The 18,838-nt window shown below is 47.1% G+C and overlaps 1 protein-coding gene across 11 annotated transcripts in view; it reads left to right on the forward strand.

Annotated features, from left to right (window-relative positions):
- Nucleotides 1–18,838, forward strand: part of TCF20 (transcription factor 20) — a 194,143-nt gene that overhangs the window by 131,295 nt on the left and 44,010 nt on the right. For all 11 annotated transcript variants that reach the window (XM_072741057.1, XM_072741058.1, XM_072741060.1 and 8 more), the window contains one exon: nucleotides 6,027–11,714. In XM_072741057.1, coding sequence (XP_072597158.1) covers nucleotides 6,063–11,714 — 5,652 coding nt within the window. In that variant the 5' untranslated portion in view covers nucleotides 6,027–6,062. The remainder of the gene's footprint in view (nucleotides 1–6,026; nucleotides 11,715–18,838) is intronic.

Consider the following 18,838-nt stretch of genomic DNA (forward strand, 5'->3'; position numbering starts at 1 on the left):
GGTCAGTTGAGGAAAGAACATTTTTGTTGCTGAAAATGAGTTGGTGACGGCCTAAGAATAAATATATTTTGTCATCTTTATAGAAATGATTCTAGCCACAAGTGACGCTGCCCAGAGTCTTTACATGCAGAAGTGACTGTTCTGCGCACCCCACCCCCCCCACTCCTATCTAAGGAGGGCTGGAGGCCTTGTCTTCTGGCTCTGCATAGCATGAGAACCATCACCATGTGGTTGATGAGTACTAGAGCCCAGGACCTGCTTGCCACTGTTTTCCATGTCCCGTTCAGTTTTTTTTTTTTTTTAAGATTTTATTTATTTATTCATGAGAGATACACAGAGAGAGAGAGAGAGAGGGAGAGAGGCAGAGACACAGGCAGAGGGAGAAGCAGGCTCCATGCAGGGAGCCCAACGTGGGACTCGATCCCGGGTCTCCAGGATCACACCCTGGGCTGAAGACGGCACCAAACCGTTGAGCCACCCAGGCTGCCCCCCGTTCAGTTTTGAACCCTGGACATTTCATACTTGTAGCCTGGCTTTGCATTTTTTCTGACATTTCTAGGTATTTTGTTTTTTTAGTCCCTCTGGTATGCCATATTGCATGAAATAGAAGTCTCTTGCTCCCCAAGTGATAATAATTCTACGCTGAAATCCTAGGAATAGGAGAAGAGCTGTATTAGTCAGGGTCCTGTAGGAAACAGATGGCACACTCAGACTGGGTAATTTGAGGAGGATTTAATTGTATCATTCAGGAGAAGGGAAGCATTCCATTTCAGGTATGAAGAGTTTTGATAGAGGAATTCAGGGTTTGTCCAACTGACTGAAGAACAGGGGTTGAGAAGGTCAGGGAAGCTGTGCCTGACCGTCTCTGGATGCGGTACCACAGTGATGAGCTCACAGGGAAGCCACCAAGCATCTGCGTCTGCTGCTTGAGCTACCTTTCAGGATATCAGTCTCTCCTTTTTCTTCTGTCTTCCAAATCTCTCTTGTGCTTCTCCTTGCATCCATGCTGGAAAGGAGGTTGCAGAAAGAAGCTTCCAGCTTCTTCGATCTGCAGAAGAGGACTTAGAAGTCGGGGCTTCATGATGTCAGGTTGACCACAGAACAGAATTGGGAGTGTTTACAAAGGGTGAGCACGGGTGGGGGCTGCCAGTGAGAAAGTAGCGTCTCCTGGACCAGCAAGAGCTGTTACTCTCTCAGGCCTGAGGAGGAAGCAGTTGCTGAGGCCTGGGGAAAGTGGCTGTTTAGGTTGTCCACAGGGAGCGTGGCCATTGGCAGACCATCTCAACCAGCCCCAGTGATTGCAGGGTTGGAACTCAGCACATCCCACCTCCCCCTTCTCTTCCCGCCTCTTCCCAGCCAGGCAGGGCCAGAAGCCAGGAGCTCTGAGCCTCTTGGGGTCTGTACTGTGCCCCCTTGCAGGATGTAGAGCAGGGTGGAGATGGGGAAGAAAGGAGGCTGGAGGGCAAACAGAATAATCCACCAGGCAGAGGCCATGACTAGATGTGTAGGGAGTGTTTTTATCTTGAGAAGTGAAGAGTTTTTTTTCCAAGGCAAGAGAAGGAGCAGAAAAACATTGGTTAAACCTGGAGTGAAAGAGGAAGCAGGTGCTTGAAAAGATATTCAAGGAACCTGTATTGACAGTTTGGGGAACTTTGTAGAGAAGAGTGGATTGGAAAGTGAGATGGCGTTGGGCATGTGAAGGGAAGGGGGACGAAGGAAGCTGCTGCTGTTTACTATAAGACGGCAAGGTTGTGGCCTGTAATGGGGTGGAGGGCGAGCCCCAGGCAGAAGCTGTGATTGCCATGAGGTGGGCGTGTGGACTTCTAGGCTGTGACCATACAGACAGTAAGTTCAGGACCTCGCTCGTGCAACTCCACAGCTCCCTGAAACCATTCAGAAAGCTAGGAGAACAGGAGAAAATCAAAAAAGGGAAGTCAGGGAAAGGGAGAGTTGGGGAGGGAGGTGCGCCGGCAGACCTGTTTTCAGAGTGCGTATACAAATTCCTCATGGGTGACGGACTTCCTTTGGAGTCTCAAATTTTCTTTATCCAAGTCTGTATTCATTCAAACAAGGAAAATCAGGCATTTGTCATTATTAATCACGATGCTTCAAAACTAATTAGATTTGCTTTTTTAAAATGATAGGATAGTTTTGGAATGATCTCTATTAGTAGCTTATTTTATAATGCTAATACTAAAATTACAAATACTCTGGGCTGACATTTTCAATTACTAGTATACTTGGTTTGCCTATTTGCTTTACATGGAACTCCTAAAACAGATGAACTTCTATTCACTTTCTCATGACCAGATCCTTCATGTTTGTGAAGAATATTTAGCATGACTGGTATCCTGCAGGAGGTATTTGGCTGGAAATTTTTTCTTTTTTCGTCTGGTCCATAATCCAGAACTATAACAATAGGGAGGAGGACATCCTGACAGGACAGGGAATCTCTAGAGAAGGGCTGAGTATGGACCCTCTGAGGAATTGAACCCAGGTCTCTTCCCCTGTGGAGATAGGGTTTTCTCAGGAACCAGGCAGCATGCAGCGCAACTGGCTGGTGCTAAACTGGTCTTCAGTTCTTAGGAGCTCCTGCTGAGGAAAAATTTGCAGCAAGTGACAAAATTGTTTATAAACACAGGTTTTCAGAAGCCTGATTTTGTTTACAGAATGATTTTTTTTTTTTAAAGATTTTATTTATTTATTCATAGACACACAGAGAGGCAGAGACACAGGCAGAGGGAGAGGGAGAAGCAGGCTCCATGCAGGGATCCCTGGCTTCCAGGATCACACCCCAGGCTGCAGGCGGCGCCAAACCTCTGCGCCACCGGGGCTGCCCTGTTTACAGAATGATTAATTAAACAACATGTAAAATACTTACTTGGGGAGAGGTCATCTCTTGAGAAAGCTTTTCATTAAACTTCCTGATGTAGTCTTTCTGTCCACTGTCACCCATCTCAGGCACCTTCTAGAAGGCCACTGGCACCAAGAGCCAGGATAGAGGCACACCACAAATAGGAGAGATACTTGTGTGGGCACAATGTTTTCGGCAGTTCTGGAAATACTGGGGGAGGTCCTTGTGAGGGGAGGCAGAGAAAGGACACACTGAAAAGTGTTGGTGGCCACCTACTTTCAAGGCTGACCTCTGACAGGACAGGTGGCAGCTGTCACTGACTGCATCCTGGATCCTCTGGGAGTGTGGTATGAGGTACATGGCCTGAGGGGGCCTGCTGCTCAGGAGCCCTGTGAGTTCTGTGCTTTGGTGTCCTTGTCTGTAAAACCAGGATATCCGTGCTGTGAGGGCTAGTGACAGTGTGTGCGGAGGGCTGGTCCTGTCCCAGGCACTACAGTAAGCCATTGTCTGTTGCCCGGCAGAGTCACTGGAACACAGAAAAGAGCAGTCTGTTGGCAGAGGCATTTTGAAGATGATGAGAAGCAGTTTCCTTTAGATTCTGAGATTATTTGTACTTGAATGTTTAAAGATGACTTTGGGTCATGTGATTATATAATCAAACTTAGTATCAAAGTAGTAGACTCTTGTCTAGCTATTTTAGACTGAAGATATTTCAGGAAGAAGTGGGGCGGCTTTCTGAGTTTGGAGTTACTGACCATCTTCAACCATGACCCATGTTTACTCTCCAAAGCCTCCTTGCGGCTCTCGTGTGGACTCAAGTTGGGTTTTTTTCCCCTGGAACTGGGCCTAGAGGATTTTACAGGCAGGGTGTTCAGCATCCTCCAGCTCTGCTTTTAGATCGATCATGTTCTATTTTCTCTTCCTGCAACTCTCTCATCTCCCTGCCACACCACCACCTCTGAGTAGGTACGTTCTAGCCTAGTTCTCTAAAGCCTAGTTCTTATACCATTTACTGGTTCACAGAATGCCTGCCTTATGCTCTGTACCATTTAGTGACAGGATTACAGCAAGGTGCAAAGTCTCTTCCCTTTGGGAAGTTTACATTCTAGTTGGGGGAGAGACAGTACACAAATAACTTATCAGTGTCTGTTGGGAAAACGTGCTGGGGAGGGAGATGGGGAAAGCCCAGCCTCAGGTGTGGAGTTAGCTATTTTTAATAGGATGTTAAGGCCAGGAAGGCCTTACCAGTCAGTTGACATTTGCCCAGAGACTGGAAAGAAGTAAGAGGGGCACACCATGTTGCTATGGGCTAGAGCAAAATTCCTCTGTAAAAATGCTTTTGGTGGTCACAGGAGCACCAGGATACAGGAGCACAGGATACAGCAGGCTAGAACAGAGGGTAGTGGGGAAGAGGTCAGAGAGCTAATGGGGTGGAGACAGGAACCCCTAAAAGCACCTTCACTTGAATGAGATGGGGAGCTCTCATTGGGCTTGGAGATAAGGAATCCAGCTTACCTTTTTTTTTTTTTTTTAAGCTTCTATTTATTCATAAGAGACACAGAGTCAGAGACATATGCAGAAGAAGCAGGCTTCATGCAGGAAGCCTGATGTGGGACTCGATCCTGGGATCAAACCCTAAGCCAAAAGCAGATGTTTAACCGCTGAGCCACCCAGATGTCCCTTCAGTTTACCTTTTAAAAGGATCACTTTCTCCCTCTAGCAACTTTATTGTCCGCTAGCTCCCTGAGCAGGAACTAAGAATAACTTAGTAAGCCATTGTGGGAAAATTGTCCTAACTTCCCCTACCACATAGGTGTTTCACAGCTTTTTTTGAGAGGAAGAGGGAAGGAGAGAATCTTAAGCAGGCTCCATGCCCAGCTTGGAGCCCAACATGGGGCTCGATCTCACAACACTCAGGTGATGACTTGAGCCAAAACCAAGAGTCAGACACTTAACCAAACCACACAGGCACAAAGAAAATCTCGCAACTTCCTTTTTAAATAATTGATTTTAAAGACTTTTTGGAGCAACTTGGTCTTGTCTTACTCAGCTGACTCTGAGAAGGAGACAGGCCCAGACAAAAGGCAAAATAAAATGATCTCTTGATTATCTAAGAAGAGTAATACATTACATACTAATTACATTAGCAAAGGTATTACAACATGTTGACCCAATCAGATGACTTTGGGAAGAGTCTAGGTCCTAGCTTGATGAATTTTTATTTTCCTCCATATCTTGTACTGTCCTCCAAAGTGACTGTTTTAATTCCCTCTTTCACAGTAATGGCCAGTAATAACTCTGAATACTAGGTTGGCACATTAAAAAAAAAAAAAAATGTGGGCGTTAGAGGTGCTGGAACTTCTTGTAGATCTCCAGAAAGAATCTGGAAGAAGGGTCACTGCTACTTTGGCTTATGCTCCCTAGGCCTTTGTCCCTGGGAGTTAAGGATAGATGGTTGAAGGGAGGAGTGCCTTGCACACCATTACATGTCAAGAAAGAGGTTAAGCCCTAGGTCTGTGGATGACTGCAGCTCTCAGGAATCCATACAGTGATGAGATTTGAGTGTCCTGGGGTCGCCAGTCATCACAGGTAGTTTGGTAATTACAGGCAACTTGGAGTAGCATACATTTGGACATAAGAGACTGATTTCTGTTCTCTGGCAAGTTCTGTTTCTCAAAGTTGGGGAGGGCAGGACAGCCTTGGAGGGACTGCGTTATTGTTATTTTGAGACCTCAGTCCAGTGATCAGGCTATAATACAGGGGAGCAAGTAGATGACAGTGTTTTTTTCTCACCCTCCCCAGCATAGCTGGAAGACTTACTTAAAAATTGCTTTTTTTTTTTTAATTAATACTAATAGCACATATTTTAACCCAGTTGAATGTTGGGGGTTCACTTATTTAATAATGAGGGGTTTTTTTCTGTATTAAATTTGTATTTACCCAGAATGTTTTCTTTTCATGCTCCTCATAGATGTCTGCTGTACTCTTGAGGCCATTTCTCTGCTTACTGGCATTTTCAGAAATGGATAGGTTAAGAAATAAAAGATGAAATTCAAACCAATCCCCTTCATCTGGACATATGAATTATTGTATCCCCTCCATCACCCAGACCTGATTTTCTTTGTACGGAGATGCATGTCTGATATTTTTCTGTCTCCTCTTCCATTTCCAGGAGGGCTGTTGGCCTGCTGCCGTGCTGCTGAACAGTATGCAGTCCTTCCGGGAGCAAAGCAGTTACCACGGAGACCAGCAGAGCTACCCACAGGAGGTACACGGCTCATCCCGGATAGAAGAGTTCAGCCCGCGTCAGGCCCAGATGTTCCAGAATTTTGGGGGCGCAGGTGGTGGCAGTGGCGGCAGCGGCGGCAGCAGCGGTGGTGGGCGACGAGGAACAGCAGCTGCAGCAGCAATGGCTAGTGAAACCTCTGGCCATCAGGGCTACCAGGGTTTCAGGAAAGAGGCCGGAGACTTTTATTACATGGCAGGCAGCAAAGACCCTGTGACGACAGGAACCCCGCAGCCACCTCAACGAAGGCCTTCGGGGCCCGTGCAGAGCTACGGCCCCCCCCAAGGGAGCAGCTTTGGCAATCAGTATGGGAGCGAGGGGCATGTGGGCCAGTTTCAAGCACAGCACTCTGCCCTTGGTGGTGTGTCTCATTATCAGCAGGATTACTCGGGGCCTTTCTCTCCAGGGAGTGCTCAGTACCAACAGCAGGCTTCCAGCCAGCAGCAGCAGCAGGTACAGCAGTTGAGACAGCAGCTTTACCAGTCCCACCAGCCTCTGCCACAAGCCACTGGCCAGCCAGCATCTGGGTCGTCCCATCTGCAGCCAATGCAGCGGCCCTCAACTCTGCCGTCCTCTGCCGCCGGTTACCAGCTGAGAGTGGGTCAGTTCGGCCAGCATTACCAGTCTTCTGCTGCCTCCTCCTCCTCCTCCTTCCCTTCACCGCAGCGCTTCAGCCAGTCTGGCCAGAGCTATGATGGCAGTTACAGTGTGAATGCTGGATCCCAGTATGAGGGACACAGTGTGGGTTCTAATGCACAGGCTTACGGAACACAATCAAATTACAGCTATCAGCCTCAGTCTATGAAAAATTTCGAGCAGGCAAAGATTCCACAAGGGACACAGCAGGGGCAGCAGCCGCCCCAGCAGCAGGCACAGCAACCGCAGCAGCACCCCCCGCAGCATGTGATGCAGTATACCAACGCTGCCACCAAGCTGCCCCTGCAGGCCCAGGTGGGGCAGTACAGCCAGCCTGAGGTTCCTGTGAGGTCCCCCATGCAGTTCCACCAGAACTTCAGCCCCATCTCGAACCCTTCCCCAGCGGCCTCTGTGGTTCAGTCTCCAAGCTGTAGCTCCACCCCATCTCCTCTTATGCAGAGTGGAGAGAATCTCCAGTGTGGGCAAGGCAGTGTGCCCATGGGTTCCAGAAACAGAATTTTACAGTTAATGCCCCAGCTCAGCCCGACCCCCTCAATGATGCCCAGTCCAAATTCTCATGCTGCGGGCTTCAAAGGGTTTGGACTAGAGGGAGTGCCAGAAAAGCGACTGACAGATCCTGGGCTGAGTAGTTTGAGTGCCCTGAGCACTCAAGTGGCCAATCTTCCCAATACTGTTCAGCACATGCTACTTTCTGATGCCCTGACGCCTCAGAAGAAGACCTCCAAGAGGCCCTCCTCATCTTCTAAGAAAGCAGACAGCTGCACAAACTCCGAAGGCTCCTCCCAGCCTGAAGAACAACTGAAGTCCCCTATGGCTGAGTCACTGGACGGGGGCTGCTCCAGCAGCTCTGAAGATCCAGGCGAGCGTGTGAGGCAGCTGAGTGGCCAGAGCACCAGTTCTGACACCACCTACAAGGGCGGAGCCTCCGAGAAAGCTGGCTCCTCGCCTGCACAGGGCACTCAGAACGAAGCCCCCAGACTCAATGCCAGTCCTGCAGCCAGAGAAGAGGCGGCCTCGCCTGGTGCTAAGGACACACCGCTTTCGTCCGAGGGCAACCCAAAAGCCAATGAAAAAACAGTTGGGGTGATTGTCTCCCGGGAAGCTATGACAGGTCGAGTAGAAAAGCCTGGTGGGCAAGATAAAGGCTCCCAAGAGGATGATCCTGCATCCACCCAGAGGCCACCCAGCACTGGCGGGACAAAGGAAACCAGTCACCCACCAGTCCCGCAGCCAGAGCCCCCGGGGGGAGGGAGCAAAGGAAACAAGACCGTAGATAATAACTCCAACCACAATGGAGAGGGAAACGGCCAGGGCGGGCACTCGGCAGTGGGCCCTGGTTTTATAGGCAGGAGTGAGCCTAGCAAATCCCCGGGCAGCCTGCGCTATAGTTACAAAGATAGTTTTGGGTCAGCTGTGCCAAGGAACGTCAGTAGCTTTCCTCAGTATCCTACAGGACAAGATAAGGGGGATTTCACTGGCCACGGGGAGCGAAAGGGGAGAAATGAGAAGTTCCCCAGCCTCCTGCAGGAAGTGCTTCAAGGTTACCACCACCACCCTGATAGGAGATATTCTAGGAGTACTCAGGAGCATCAGGGCATGGCCGGTGGCCTGGAAGGAGCCACAAGGCCTAATGTCTTAGTCAGTCAAACCAATGAGTTAGCTAGCAGGGGCCTTTTGAACAAAAGTATTGGGTCCCTGTTAGAAAACCCACACTGGGGCCCCTGGGAAAGGAAGTCAAGCAGCACAGCTCCCGAAATGAAACAGATCAATCTGGCCGACTATCCGATTCCCAGAAAATTTGAAATAGAGCCTCAGTCATCAGCCCATGAGCCTGGGGGTTCCCTTTCTGAAAGGAGATCTGTGATCTGTGATATTTCTCCACTGAGACAGATCGTCAGGGACCCAGGGGCTCACTCGCTGGGACACATGGGTACTGACACCAGACTTGGGAGGAGTGAGCGGCTCAATCCAAGTTTAAGTCAGTCGGTCATTCTTCCAGGTGGGTTGGTATCCATGGAAACAAAGCTGAAATCCCAGAGCGGGCAGATAAAAGAGGAAGACTTTGAACAATCCAAATCTCAAGCCAGTTTCAACAACAAGAAATCCGGAGACCACTGCCATCCTGCTAGCATCAAGCATGAGTCTTACCGAGGCAATGCCAGCCCAGGAGCTGCCCACGATTCCATCTCAGACTATGGCCCACAAGACAGCAGACCCACACCAATGCGGCGGGTCCCTGGCAGAGTCAGTGGTCGAGAGGGCATGAGGGGGCGTTCCCCTTCGCAGTATCATGACTTCTCAGAAAAACTGAAGATGTCTCCTGGGAGGAGCAGAGGCCCAGGGGGAGACCCTCATCACATGAACCCACACATGACCTTTTCAGAGAGGGCCAACCGGAGTTCTTTACACGCTCCCTTCTCTCCCAACTCAGAAAGCTTAGCCTCTGCTTACCACACAAATACTCGGGCTCATGCTTACGGGGACCCCAATGCAGGTTTGAATTCTCAGCTCCATTATAAGAGACAGATGTACCAGCAGCAACAAGAGGAATATAAAGACTGGAGCAGCGGTTCTGCTCAGGGAGTGATTGCCGCAGCACAGCACAGGCAGGAGGGCCCGCGGAAGAGCCCAAGGCAGCAGCAGTTTCTTGACAGAGTGCGGAGCCCTCTGAAAAATGACAAAGATGGTATGATGTATGGCCCACCGATGGGGACTTACCATGATCCCAGCGGTCAGGAAGGGGGGCGCTGCCTCATGTCTAGTGATGGTCTGTCTAACAAAAGCATCGAATTGAAGCATGGCTCCCAGAAGTTACAACAAGAATCATGTTGGGATCTTTCCCGGCAAACTTCTCCAGCCAAAAGCAGCGGTCCTCCGGGAATGTCCAATCAGAAGAGGTACGGGCCGCCCCATGAGGCCGACGGACACGGGCTCACTGACACGGCACAGTCATCCAAACCCAGTAATGTTATGCTCAGGCTTCCAGGCCAAGAGGATCATTCTTCTCAAAACCCCTTGATCATGCGGAGGCGGGTGCGTTCCTTTATCTCTCCCATTCCCAGCAAGAGGCAGTCACAAGATGTGAAGAACAGCAACACTGAAGATAAAGGGCGCCTCCTTCACCCACCGAAAGAAGGCGCTGATAGAGCGTTCAATTCCTACGCACATCTTTCTCACAGTCAGGATGTCAAGTCTGTCCCTAAGAGGGAATCTTCCAAGGACCTTCCAAGTCCAGACAGTAGAAACTGCCCTGCTGTTACCCTCACAAGTCCTGCTAAGACCAAAATACTGCCCCCCAGGAAAGGCCGAGGGTTGAAACTGGAAGCTATAGTTCAGAAGATCACATCCCCAAACATCAGGAGGAGTGCATCCTCGAACAGTGCGGAGGCTGGGGGAGACACGGTTACTCTGGATGACATACTGTCTTTGAAGAGTGGCCCTCCTGAAGGTGGGAGCATTGCTGTCCAGGATGCCGAAATGGAGAAGAGAAAAGGTGAGCTGGTATCAGACCTAGTCTGTCCGACAAGCCAGGAGTTAAACATAGAAAAGCCCCTGCCGAGGTCTTCAGAGGAGTGGCGTGGCAGTGGGGACGACAAGGTGAAGACCGAGACACACCCAGACACAGTCACTGCTGGAAAGGAACTCCCTGGCTCCATGACATCCACGACCTCACAGAAGCCTGGGAGTAACCAGGGGAGACCAGATGGTTCCCTTGGTGGGACTGCACCTTTAATCTTCTCTGACTCCAAGAATGTACCTCCAGCAGGCGTGTCGGCCCCTGAGGCAAACCCCAAGGCTGAAGAGAAAGAGAACGATACAGTGACGATTTCCCCCAAACAAGAGGGTTTCCCCCCTAAGGGGTACTTCCCATCAGGAAAGAAGAAGGGGAGACCCATTGGTAGTGTGAATAAGCAAAAGAAACAGCAGCCACCGCCTCCACCCCCTCAGCCCCCTCAGATACCAGAAGCTTCTGCAGATGGAGAGCCAAAGCCAAAAAAGCAGAGGCAAAGGCGGGAGAGAAGGAAGCCTGGGGCACAGCCAAGGAAGCGGAAAACCAAACAAGCAGTTCCCATCGTGGAACCCCAAGAACCTGAGATCAAACTAAAGTATGCCACCCAGCCACTGGATAAAACCGATGCCAAGAACAAGTCTTTTTTCCCTTATATCCATGTAGTAAATAAGTGTGAACTTGGAGCTGTTTGTACAATCATCAATGCTGAAGAGGAAGAACAGACCAAATTGGTGAGGGGTCGGAAAGGTCAGAGGTCTCTGACCCCACCACCCAGCAGCACTGAAAGCAAGGCACTCCCAGCTTCGTCCTTCATGCTGCAGGGCCCTGTTGTGACAGAGTCTTCTGTCATGGGGCACCTAGTTTGCTGTCTGTGTGGCAAGTGGGCCAGTTACCGGAACATGGGTGACCTCTTTGGACCCTTTTATCCTCAAGATTATGCCGCCACTCTCCCCAAGAACCCGCCTCCCAAGCGGGCCACGGAGATGCAGAGCAAAGTAAAGGTACGGCACAAAAGCGCTTCGAACGGCTCCAAGACGGACACTGAGGAGGAGGAGGAACAGCAGCAGCAGCAGAAGGAGCAGAGGAGCCTGGCCGCCCACCCCAGGTTTAAGCGGCGACACCGCTCGGAGGACTGCAGCGGAGGTCCTCGGTCCCTGTCCCGGGGGCTCCCTTGTAAGAAAGCCACCGCCGAGGGCAGCAGCGACAAGACTGCCTTGGACTCCAAGCCCTCTGCGCCCACCACCTCGGAAGGGGGCCCTGAGCTGGAGTTACAAATCCCTGAACTACCTCTTGACAGCAATGAATTTTGGGTCCACGAGGGTTGTATTCTCTGGGCCAATGGAATCTACCTGGTCTGCGGCAGGCTCTATGGCCTGCAGGAGGCGCTGGAAATAGCCAGAGAGATGGTGAGTATGGCGTCCCTCTGGGGCTCGCTCTGCCTGGCTTGTCCCCTTCCCTCCTTCTCTCCTTGGTCCGGGGTCCAGCCTGACCGTTTATTCTGTATCACACGATGATTCCTCCAGATGAAAGCCCCTAGGCCCACACACCAGTAGACGGAAAATGAAGTAATTTGGAAGATTTGTGTAACTTATTTTTATTGGTAAGATGTGTTTCTAGGTTATAGAGTCGTGTCCATGCAGCACCTCGTACCAAGGCGGGCTCCCCCTGCTCTACCCCCCTGGAACCTGCCCCAGGCCTGGCTGCTTCCCTCTGTTTCTCCACCATAAGCTGTTACTGCTATTTGTGTTATTTATCGATGCTTTTCCCCCATTTTTCAACATCTGACTTTGTAACATAAAGTATACTATATGGTTCTATTTCCTCTCTTCTAAGACTGTTCATTTCTCTAGATTATTATCTCATGTTGTTACCGCTTTTACTGGACCACCTCTCTAATCCAGACTTGACAACAGGAAGTTCCTTCTTTAGGGCGGCCTCATAGCTGTTATCCTGGGGTGTTCATCATTATTGTCACTCCCTTCTTTCCCCCAGTGAATGCCGTTTCCTGAACCCCACGTCTTCACCCTTCTTAGCCTGCACCTCCACTTAACGGAGCGTATCGTCCCTGAGGAGCTTTCCTGACCAGCATGTGTGGGAGCTAAATACTTGGAGATCTGGCCTTGTATGAGAATATGTCTCTGTCCCCTTCTTGTGTTTACTTGGGTCGGTTGGGTATAGAATTCTAGATTTGAAATAATTTTCTCTCATTGTCCTGGAGTCCTGGCTCCTGACTTGGCCTTGAGCTTCTAGTGCTGCCACTAAGGGGACTGGGTGGCTAGGAATGGTCCTCAGCATGTGCTGCCTTGATCCTCTGGAGGCTTCCCCTGGGGTGGGTGTGGGGCGGGGGGTTTGAGGGGGAGGTGTCCACTCACTGTGCTGCCTCCACTGGGAGATCTCGCCATCTGTAAACTCCTGTCTCCCACTTGGGGAAGTTTATTGTGTGTTATGTCTTGGAGAATTTCCTTCCCTCTGTTTTTTCTGTTCTTTCTGGAATCCTGTGAATTAGGTGCCTCCTAGATTAATCCTCTGGCTTTACCTTTTCTCTCCTGGATTCTCTCTCTCTGCCTTTTTGTTGTCATTTCTCCGCACCCTCTTCAGCTCTACTATCTAACTTTTTATTTGTTTATCTTCATTTCTAATATATAAGAAAACATCTTTGTTCTCTGAACATCCTTGTTGTAGGGACCACCAACTGCTTGAATTGGATTGGGTTAAGGATCCACCTCCTCATATAATTTTGAGCTAATGACCTGGTTTCTGGCCCCACATTTTGAGCTGGCTGTGCCTTCCCCAGCTCTGTGCCACACAGTGGCTGATGTTCTTGTGGCCCCTCCACTGCACTCATTCCTCTCTCTGCCTTACAGACTGCTGGGTGCACCCTCTTTTGATTTCCAGCATCCGAAAATAGGGACATCTGGTGTGTGTGTGTGTGTGTTACCTTTCCCGTTGTCTGTGTCCTCATATAAGTTTATCCTTCTATCTTTGTGGGAAGGGAAAAGATGTGGAAAAATGTATGTTCAGTCTGATATTTAATCACAGAGTTTTTGTATTTATATTTAAAATTAATTTATCATACTTAAATATACCGATGATTTTCAAACATAGTAAAGAAGGATTGAAACAACTGGGATCATAGTATTCTTGGATACTTTATACTGTTCTTTTGCTTGCCCCTTACACTTCCCCCAGAAGCACTGTGTATTATTACATTGTCCCCAGAATTTATAACTGATAAAAAGGAAGTCAAAACTGTAAACTCTAGTAAGAAATGTAATTCATATGAAGCTTATATATTTTTTAGATTAGAGCATTCTAATTCAGTCACACAAGGAGCTTGGCTTTCCCTCTGAGAGCCTCCCCCACCACGTGAGTTTTGTTCTCCCTCCTTCCCTATCCACCATGTTCACTCCTGATCCCCAGGTTTGAAGTAGATTGGCTTCTTAGACATGGTGACATTTTACAATGTGAACGTCTTAAAGGGACATAAGATTTAAGACCCTAAAGTACAAAATTCTTTAGTCAATTCTGAGTATTCTGTAAAACCTGTCAGTCGTCGTCTTGCTCCAGTAAGTGGCCTGCCTGCCATATTTGGTGGTTTGTTTTGTTTTGTTTATTTGTTATTTTAGGTCTGTGTCCCTGCCCATCTGCCAGTGTTTTCTTTATTTCAACATAGAATATTATTAATATCTCTCAGAGTAACTTCTATGTGTAAACTGTTGAACATTCTGTAGCAGTAATTGGTAACCAGTAATCAGCAAGCTAACTCCTACTCGGCAGATCTCTAAATCCTGTGTCTCAATCCAGGTCTAGTTTATAGAAAGTAGAAGACACCCGAGAATGATGTGACCTCTCTAAACCACGAACTCCTCCATCCTGGAAGGGTTGGTGACCGGCAGGCCTGCCTTTTAAATTCCTAACAGGAATCTGTGTCTTCAGAAAGTGACAGTTCAGCTTACTACTTGTCAGCCTTAATCTCAAAGTAAAATCTGGCATGTTATAATTGCAACAGATATACGGAACATAATAACTCATTCTCGCTCATCGCTAACCACCCCCACTCCCCTGCCCCGCCACCGTAGACTGGATGGTTAAGGTAACATGAAGCACTTTAGGTAGAGATCATCAAAAGTGGTTTTGTTTTTTAAAATATTAATTTCATCCTCAACTATTTCAGGAGTACTTCAAATTAATCACATATTCTAAGGGGTAAAAAGTTAGAATGCTTCATTTAAAGGTAAAAGGCATAAAAACAGGTATTTTGGTTCCTATGCTACTTCTATATAGTAGAGGCTCTAAATAAGATTTTTGGGTTCTTGGGTGGCTCCACCAAAGCAGCAAATTCCACCATCTCCTTCTTTTTTTTTTTTTTAATATTTTATTTATTTATTCATGAGAGACACAGAGAAGAGAGAGAGGCAGACACACAGGCAGAAGGAGAAGCAGGCTCCATGCAGGAAGCCCAATGTAGGACTCGATCCATGGACTCCAGGATCATGCCCTGGGCCAAAGGCAGGCACTAAATAGCTGAGCCACCCAGGCAACCCATACCATCTCCTTTAATAACAGGTTTCAGGACCCAAACAGTTGACCAGTCTTTTTTTTTTTAATTGAGATATAATTGACATATAACAAATATAAATTTCATGACAAATCAATCTCATAATGTAGCTGTACGATTATTCCCTTTAATTGTACTGACACGATGCCAGTGCCCTTTAAAAATACTAAACTTTCTCTTCCTTCGCTTCCATTCTGTTTATGTAACATCCCTGTTTTAGAATAGAGTGCTAGCTTTGTATATTGAATTTAATTTCTCAGTACACTTGTACATCTGTTTTATTCTCACAAGCCACCCAGTGAGATGGGAAGGGAGACAGTACCATCCCATTACCCTCAGAGTAAAGGATGACTTGGCTTTAGTGACGCATGCTCAGGTGGTATAGCCCAGGGATGTGTTGATTTTAAAAATGGGTAAAAACATTTATGCAGCTTTGGCTTTTTGAGCTCACTAATGTTCCACTATGACTACAAGATCTTTTTCTGTTTCATTTGCCCGGTTTTTATTCTCCTTTCCTGATGTACTTGGAAACAAATTAAAATTACACTAACTTGCCTTCTCTTATTTAATTTGATAGATGCTGTTTCAATTTGTCAAGGCCACTTTGAGTCTAGTTTTATCTTAGGTTTTAGCAGATGCATTCAATTTCAGCCCGCTTAACAAGCATGCTCCCAATCCTATCATGTTGAGATAAGGCCACATATATTTCATTAGAGAACCATTTTGGCCCATGTGTTTATCAGGTGTTTTGACAAGCATGATATTATAACAAAATAATATGAAGTCCTCGAGAGACAGCGGTTCCCTTCCTATGACACTTTCACAGTGTCATACTGTGAAAACTGCGGAAAGCTAGAACATTCCTATTCAAGCAGATGGTTTTCACTCTCCTTCCTTTTCTGAATGTGGGATTTAATGCATTTATTTCTGAATAGTCCTCTTTGGTTTTGCCTGACTTTGACCTCTGCTTATTTATCTTGGTCTGACTGTTTATATGAACCTATTCCTCTGATCTGATGTAGGTGGTGTGTTAGAGGCACTTGCTGTGTGAAAGTCATGTCTGATACGTTTAGGAATGTGACGGCCTTCAGGTTCAGGGTTGTGGTGGCAGACAGGGATCTCTAGTGTACACTGCTCTCAGGAGAGCTGGCCTGTTTTGTTCCCTTCCCTTCCCTCTACCACCACCTGGGCTGACCGCTCCCCTTCCAGATTCTTAACAGCCTCCTTGGGAATTTGTATATGTTAACTGGATTTGGGTCAGTTCTCTTTTGATCAGTATATTAAAGATTATGTTTAAAGCTTTTTTTTTTCAAGTTTTATTTATTTGATCTCTGTGCCCAACGTGGGGCTCAAAATCATGACCCCAAGATCAAGAGCCACATGCTGTTCTGACTGAGCCAGCCAGGTGCTCCTAAAGTTTATTTTTATTTTCTATTAGGTTCCACACCCAGTGTGGAGCACAGCATGGGGCTTGAACTCACTACCCTGAGATCAAGACCCGAGCTGAGATCAGGAATTGATTTCTTTTTTTTAAGATTTTATTTATTTATTTATTTTTTAAAGATTTTATTTATTTATTAATGAGCCACAGAGAGGCAGAGACACAGGCAGAGGGAGAAGCAGGCTCCATGCAGGGAGCCCGATATGGGACTCAATCCCGGGTCTCTAGGATCACGCGCTGGGCTGAAGGCAACACTAAACCACTGAGCTACCTGGGCTGCCCCCAGGAGTTGATTTCTTAACCAACTGAGCCACCTAGGTGCCCCTAAAGCTTATTATTATTATTATTATTATTATTATTATTATTATTATTAAGATTTTATTTGTTTGAAAGAGAGACCGCAGAAGCAGAGTTGAGAAGGAAAAGCAGACTCCCCTGGAGAGCCTGATGTGGGGCTCAGTCCCAGGACCCCAAGATCATGACCTGAGCTGAAGGCAGATGGTTAACTGACTTAGCCACCCAGGTGCCCCTAAAAGCTTATTTTTAATACAGGTTTAAATAGATCTGTCCCCCGTCTCTAATTTACTTTAAACTTGACAAAAAAAAAAAAAACCTGATTTGATAAGTGTAAAAGAATTCATAATATCAATGACATTATGAAAATTTAACTGCATGTTGAAACATCAAAAACAGATCAGTTAGCCTCTCTGGTTATGTGTGAGATAAAGGCATTATCCTATATGTTCCCTGAATTTCCATCTGTACTCCCGAGGTTAGTAGTAGGCTGCCACCCACCCAAGGACACTGCTACCAGCCCAGGTCTTGCTGAAGCCTTCGCATGTGAACTCCTGGTCTCTATTTGACTCACCATATGCACGTGCCCCACAGTGAATGATCCTTCCCTGTACCCCTCCTCATCCTTCTCCTCCTCCCCTGGCTTCTTTATGCTCTCTCTTTCCTCTTCCGCCCCCTCTGGAGACTGTCATTTGATCTTTGTTGCTGCAGCTCACACTTCTGTCCCAGCTTGACTGTATTAACACATTCAGGTACCAGTGTTCATTCATTCCTCTGTTCCTGTAATTTTCAGCAAGTAGCACAAAGTTGTATGATTATCTTATTACCTGTTTTTCTTAACACTACCTGTGTGCTCTCTTATATCACTGCATGATGTTCTTGAGACTAAACCTCCATAGAAAAGGTTAATTTTCTCTTAGGATTTGGTTTTTCTAAATGCTAAGGAATAGCATAAAATTTGCAATTTAGAATTTTATTGCTTCTATTATGCTACAGAGCAAATTGTGATAAATTGAAAGAGTTTTCCTACAGTCTGTTTTTTCATTTCTTTTAGGGATAGAAGGCTCATGAGAGAAGCTTTACACCTGATATTAAAATAAAACTTACAGGGGCACCTGGGTGACTCAGTCAAGTCTGACTCTTGATTTCAGCTCAGGTCATGATCTCTGGGTCTGAGGTCTCATGAGTTCATGCTGGGCTGGGCATGGAGCCTGCTTAAGATTCTCTTTCTGGGGCACCTGGGTGGCTCAATCAGATAAGCGTCCACCTTTGGCTCAGGTCATGATCTCAGAATCATGAGATCGAGCCCCACGTCAGGCTCCCTGCTCAGTGAGGAGTCTGCTTCTCCCTCTCCCTCTGACCCTCCCCGTTTGTACTCTCTCTCTTGCTCATTCTCTCTTCTCAAATAAATAAAATATTTTTTAAAAAAGTCTTAAAAAAAAAAAAAGACTCCCTCCCTCTGCATCTCCCCTGTCACCCCATTCGCCCTCTCAAAAAAAAAAAAAAAATTATAAAGGATAGACTATTTGAAAATGCTAAAGGTAAAAGACCATAAATACCAACAAGAATATTGACAAGTTACTATATATAGTAGGCCACATAATTCATCCCTGAGATATTAAACTAGTTACTGGTAATGTGTTGAAAGAGCAAACGTGATCAAATAGAATGTGAAAGTAGGTACTCCTTTTGATTCAACAAATATGAGTTCTTGCTAGAAACCCAATACAAATCTGAAGTTAGAATGCTGTGAGGGCCCTGCTCCCTTCACAGGTTGGGGAGCCTTCGTCAGGGCAGAAAGTGACACCTTGGGCCACACAGTCGTGCACACGAGAGCTTGAATTTTCCAGGACATACAGCTTCCTTTATTCCATATTGTTAGGAAAATGGAACTTCTCCTCTACCGCTTGCCCCAATCCAAGGCCAATTTTGTAGGACCCGGAAGACTGCCGACTACAGGCCAATTTCTTCCCATCTTCTCATTTATTGAAAAGAAGCTCTGTGAAGGAAAATACATTCAGCTTAGTTGTGTCCTCAGAGATCTCCTCACCTTCTGCCCTGGCCATTCTGCTCAGCTGCTGGCGAGGTTAGAGTTAGGCGAGAGTCCTGGAGTCATATTGCTGCATATGAATTCCAGCACTTGGCATTCCCTAGCTGGTCATGTGCTCAAGGCACTTAGACTCTGTGCTTTACCTTTTTCATCTATAAAATCTGGAAACTGAGAGTGTCTACCGTAA

Source organism: Vulpes vulpes, chromosome 16 (genome assembly GCF_048418805.1).
Source record: "Vulpes vulpes isolate BD-2025 chromosome 16, VulVul3, whole genome shotgun sequence".
NCBI classification, from domain to species: Eukaryota; Metazoa; Chordata; class Mammalia; order Carnivora; family Canidae; genus Vulpes; species Vulpes vulpes.